The following is a 5,804-nucleotide window of genomic DNA, read 5'->3' on the forward strand; positions in this document are numbered from 1 at the left end:
TTTCTTTTGCATGAATCCCATCTTTTCATATGCTGTTCCTTCATGACAAGGGTGGCATGATTTCACTATCAATCAGAAAGCTAGCTGTCCTTGTGCTTGATTTGTGGCTGCAGCTCAATTTTAATGTGCCCCTATTATGCTTTTTTGGATATTACCTTTCATGTTGTGTGTAATATAGCTGTTTGTGAATGCAAATTTCTGCAACGTTTCAAAGATCAAAGTGCAGGATAAATGAAGTTATTGTCTACCCAAAGAAAGAACCAATTCTGAACTGCCTGAAACGGGTCGCCAGCAGGGCCGCCATAATGGTGGGAGGGGGAGAGATTAGGACGATTCTAAGGGCCTTTGTTAGAGAAGGGGTCCCTTTGGCCCTATTGGATGTCCCGCTCCAATCCCCACCACCCCACTGACAGAAATTCAGTTTAACAAACCCCAACCCCAGGAAAAGTTTGTCAGAAGGCCCTGATCGTCAGTAATTCTAGTCTTGCTTCCTGCACGAACCTATGTAGGTTTGTCAGAAATTATAAAGTAAAATATCTAGCTTCTGGATTATCGCCTTCCGTATTCAATTTACGAAGAAAGCGTAATTGGCGCAACGATGACGTCGGACGTAGCGCAAGCGATTTGAACTGCGAGAAGCATTACACTTTCTGCTTAAGTTGAAGCTAGATAGTTTTAAATGTGGATATTTTTCTTACACCAACCCATCAATTCACTTCAGAAGGCATTCAATAACCCCCTGAATTACTTTTACAATGGATGGGCTTTTTTAGGCTTCTAATTTTGGGCTGCCATTCACTGCCAGTATAAAGCTTTGATTAGCCAGGACGTTTTTTAATATATCTCCGATTGTATTCATCTGAAAGGAGAATGTCATATATACACCAAGGATGGCTTGAGAGCTTATGGGGCCATTTTTTTCATTTTTGGGTGAACCTTTAAGGTCCTTGCACACTGAGTCCGTTATTCTCATCCGAAATTTCCGCACGTTAAAAATGAAATACAACCTCACGTTTTGTAAATCCCGCTTCCAGCCTTCCACACTGCCTCCGAAACTTCTGTCCGTCATAAAGAAATTCAGATTGTGTTACATTTTCTGCATTTTCTACAGTTGTTCGGGATAATCCAATCTCAGGATTGAATGGACCTAATATTTCCTCTTTCTTTTTCTCTTTTTAAAGTGAGCTTAGAGTGAAAGTGTAATTTTAATATTTTAAATTGTATGTAGCTTGATGCTAACTGTAGCTCTAATGCACATGTTGCGCCAAGAGCTAATCTATTTTGTTACAATAATTCACATAAGGTCCCAAGAATATGCTTTTTAGTTTGTTTGTTTTCTAGAAAGACTTCAGATAATATTTGGATTACTGTAGTGTGGTGTTAATGGGCAAGCCATCATGCCAGAATAAAGGCTATAATGGCTGAATAAAAACAAAAGAATAACGATAAAAGAATAATGAAGATTAAGTCTCATACCGACAGCGGTATAACTGAAGCTTGAATCAAGCTGTTCTCTTCGCCAGACATTAGACAATGGACTGCAAATGGGTGTTTACAGGCCAATAACATATTTGATTAGCATCTTATCAGCCTTCTCTAAAAACTCCCCGGTGAGTAATTCTGAGTCTTGAGCTGTAAACTCTCAAGTCAAGAAGAGAGAAGACAACAAATTCATTCTCACTGCGTGAAGACTCTTTTTTTTGTATTGTTTTATTTTTTCACAACGGATAAATTAAAGGGGTGATGAATTGAGAAATCAACTTTCCTTTGAGCCTTTGATATATAAAAGTTCATCGTGATATAAGAATAAGTGCGTTTCGGAGCTGAAAACGTCCTTGTTAGTCAAAGAAAAACTTTTATTAACACCAGGCCCAGAAAATGCTCGATCTCAGAATATGTCGACCGCTGACGTCATAGAATGCAGAAGCGCCGCCTCAAGCCCGCCCACCGACTCGTGGAGCTAAACGGGACCCGCTACCGAGCAATAAACATGCTGGTTCCAGTGACGTGCGTAAGACATTGCGCGTTTGTTCGCTTCATTTCACAGCAGAAACGATTGTAAACAAGATACAGGTCGAGACATATTGAGATTAAAACACAATGCTGTACCTTCTGTATTGGATCCGACAGGAATGGTGCAACACACTTATGTGAGAAAAACATGTTTTTTATATGTGTTAGTATTGCACTGTTACAGATCATTTGATATCTATTAATTACATACCTTAGCACACTGTCACAGGCTCCTTTATTTTAGGTGTTATTGGTTAATTCATGATCAGACTCGGACTTGTATCGTTATAGGCCAGGGCTCGCAAAGCCCAATGTCCCGGGGCTATGTGTTTTTCAGACGGGCTACCAAAACGGAAGCTCGGCCAGCCGACGGGCTATCTTAAATAGTGAAATAACATTCCTTTGTTGCCCACGCGCGCGCGGTGTGTGTGTGTACGGTTCGTGGTTATATTCACCGATCGAGCCGGCCAAGTAATACAAAAATAACATTCCAATCAATCGCGGGAGGATGAGAGATAAATCTTTGTGTTTGTTTGATAAAGATGTTTTGCGAGTCCTGTGAGCGTTTCTCCAGACGCTTTCAAAACAATTCCCACATGTACTGAGGGGAACTGAAGCTCATTAAATATGCAAATCTTATCCAATCCTAGTGGGCGTTTACTTCCAAGTCTTCAGTGCAGCACGCCCATCAAAACCGAGCGTTTCTTCAGAGAGCCTCAAAACCAGGGCAGAAAATAGCCTATTACTTATTCATTATGATGTTTTTGAATGTAAAAACCAAGCAAACAGTATTAAAAAATAGCCCCTTTAATACGCATGACCCCTTTAATACGCATCAGACTCTGTGTGCAAGGTTTCTGTGCGTGACACATTTTTAGGTTGACGACCACGGAAAAACGCACGTGAACATTTCGGACTCTGTGTACAAGGACCTTTACTGTTCGTTTCACTGTGCTAAAATTCAGATATGGTAATTGGGCGTTTGTTTCTGACGTGCTGTAAGCAGTCACAACCAATCACAACGGACTGGGCCGTCTGACCAATCAGAGAACTTTAGTGCAGGGCCGTGCAGAGAGTTCTTCAGAGGCAGGGGCTCAAATGTAAAAAAGGGGCAAAATGTAAATATATATATATATATGGGGTGTAACGGTACACAAAACTGACGGTTCGGTACGTACCTCGGATATGAAGTCACGGTTCGGTACGGATTCGGTACAGCAGTTTTACAAAATTGCTTTTTATTCATTTTTATTCAACAGTGGTTTAATGAAAAAAAAAAATTGTCTGTCCTTAAATGAATTCAGTTATAACTAAAAGTTTCTTAAAGATAATGCTGTAAACTATATAGGGAGCCCTTACATATTGCTATTAAAGATTAACAACAGAGCCCAAACTATTAGCCTAAATTCATTTGCTATTTATTTTTAGATATAAAAATCAACACTCATAAGCTTCACATAAGACAGTTTTTGCATTAATATCTAAATCTAATTATTATTATTTTTTTCTCCAACTCGTTGTTGAAATATAATCATTTAGTGGCTGTAATTTTCTTGACAGGTTTATTTAAACATACATTAAATAAACAAGACATCACTAACAGGCTAAGTGGTATATAATGAATATATATAGGCTAATATAACGAATATATAGGCTAATATAGTGCATGTATTCAGTGAAAGAGTTAATCTCTCTAGTGAACTCACAGCTGTGGACACTGAATGACTTCTGAGGTAAATGTGATTCTACATGACATTGTTTGTTTACAAGCTGTTTTATTGTCTTTCCGATGATACGTTTCAATAAGTTGTAATGTATCCTCAACATACCTTTAGATATTCATTTCTTTAGGAAGAGATGATCGCGTTCACTGGCGCGCCGCGCGCTTCCGCTTGAAGTTGAACTGATCGCGTCTCTCTGTCACGTCACATAATAGAGCGTTAAAATGGCATTTATCGTTTGAATTTCGTGATAAAATGGGCTGAATACTTAATATGTTCGTGTGGGAACTCGAATTGAAGTGTGTTCCGCGCTTTAAACAAGCCGACTGTTAACTGTTATAGATTACATTACCATTCATAACCCCCCCCCCCCTGAAATGGCCACCTTTCAATTTTTCAGAATTTCCCAGCATGCTCACTCGGTTACTAATTATTGGCAAGCAACCTCAATCTCAAGAAATTAGTGCTGATGTACCATGTGAAAAACAGTATTACAGTATGTCTGGGAGCATAATGAGCTGCAGAAAGTTAGAAAAAACACATTTTAATGAAAAGGTCTGCTGTCACAAAGAAAAGATTGGTCTGGTGCTGCTAACAAAATGACAAAAATAACTATGCAGAGCTAATGTCTGACCAGATACTAATTACAAACAGCATGCAGAGCGGATGGTTAATTGAATATTAACAAAAAATGAATGTCCAATAAATAATGTATTATAATGACTCTCTCTCCTCATTTGATAATGCTGCATAGTTCATACAATACTGGTGAAGAAAAGAGGACAAAAGGGGAGTTATTGCCATATCAAAATCTGTAAACAAAAGGTATCTACCCATGTCAAAATCTTCATATGCTTAATATGAGTTTTTTTTTTTTTTTTGTCGACTTCATCTTAGACTAATACACTAATTAGTTATTAGTTAGTTCTGGCATTAGTTGCAAAATATTCTCCATTAATTATTCTTAATGTGTTGTTGTGTTGAATAACAGGAATGTTTCATTTCCCTTAATGTGTTTTCTCTGGACTCTCAACCACAGGGCAAACAATCGGACGGCTCCTTTGTTCTAGTGTTGTTCCTGCAAGTGGACTGCTTGAAGTTTTAAACTATTGTTGTATTTTATAACCTAGATATTTTATTTATTTATACTTGCTATAAAATGTTTCGCTCAGTTAGTTATGAAAACAAAAGATGTATTTTTGTATGTTTTAATAAAGATTTTTTAAATGCTTTTGTGTGGGTTTCTCCTCCCTCAGTGTGACTAAATCCTGACCTCAGAATTCGCCCGTCTTGTTAACAAGAATACACCCAAAAGGATTTCTGGCACATGCTTCCACTCGTGTGTTTTTTTTCACCATTTAAAAGTACAGTTTTAGACCCAATCCCAATTCTATTTGATACCCCTTTCCCTTGCCTCATAAAACAGAGTGGTAAGGGGTAGGGTTGAAAAGATTCCCTTAGTCAGACATTGTAAAGTGCGATATTGACTGGATCAGGTTTTCTTTGACCATATGGTGAAGGGAACCTGATCCTGAAAGAGGAGACCTTCTTGATGTGTAAAAAAAAAGAATTCCTTTTACGTCAGCAGCAGACCAAACAGCAGTGTGGTTACCAGGACAATGGCAGAGATAGTTGTGGCTATTCAAGTCAAATTCTTCATCAACCGAAGAGTCATTTAGACAATGTGCTCTATACGAGACCTTGGCCTAACCCATGAAAGCAAAGAGAAACTCTCAATGTTGTTCTCAAAAAGCTGTAAGCTCCAAAAGATTTAAAATAATAATAATACTTGTTTTTCTTTTACAAAAATGAATAAAATCTTTTTGTAGTTTTTTAATTGTTGAAGAGCAAAACTTGCCGCTTGGCAAGTGTGGAAAACTGGGTGGACAAGATGTTATGTGGTTGCTAATTGTTTCCAGACATTTTTTGTTTTGTTACTGTAGTGTGGTGTTAATGTACCAAGAACAACAAGAAATTAGTGCTGAAATTAGTACCATGTGAAAAACAGTACTACAGTATGTCTGGGCACATAATGTGCTGCAGAAAGTTAGAAAAAACACATTTTAATGA

At 38.0% G+C, this 5,804-nt stretch overlaps 1 protein-coding gene across 3 annotated transcripts in view; it reads left to right on the plus strand.

Moving 5' to 3' along the window:
• LOC307141190 (complement decay-accelerating factor) overlaps positions 1-4,965 on the plus strand; it is a 16,355-nt gene extending 11,390 nt beyond the window's left edge. For all 3 annotated transcript variants that reach the window (XR_013818333.1, XM_079841200.1, XM_079841199.1), the window contains exons 10-11: positions 4,489-4,559; positions 4,774-4,965. Coding sequence is in view for 2 of the 3 variants with exons in the window: in XM_079841200.1 (XP_079697326.1) it covers positions 4,489-4,552 (64 nt within the window). In the remaining variant the exon portion in view is untranslated. The remainder of the gene's footprint in view (positions 1-4,488; positions 4,560-4,773) is intronic.
• Positions 4,966-5,804: the final 839 nt, after the last annotated feature.

This window comes from Gobio gobio, assembly GCF_949357685.1.
Source record: "Gobio gobio genome assembly, chromosome: 17".
Lineage (NCBI taxonomy): Eukaryota > Metazoa > Chordata > Actinopteri > Cypriniformes > Gobionidae > Gobio > Gobio gobio.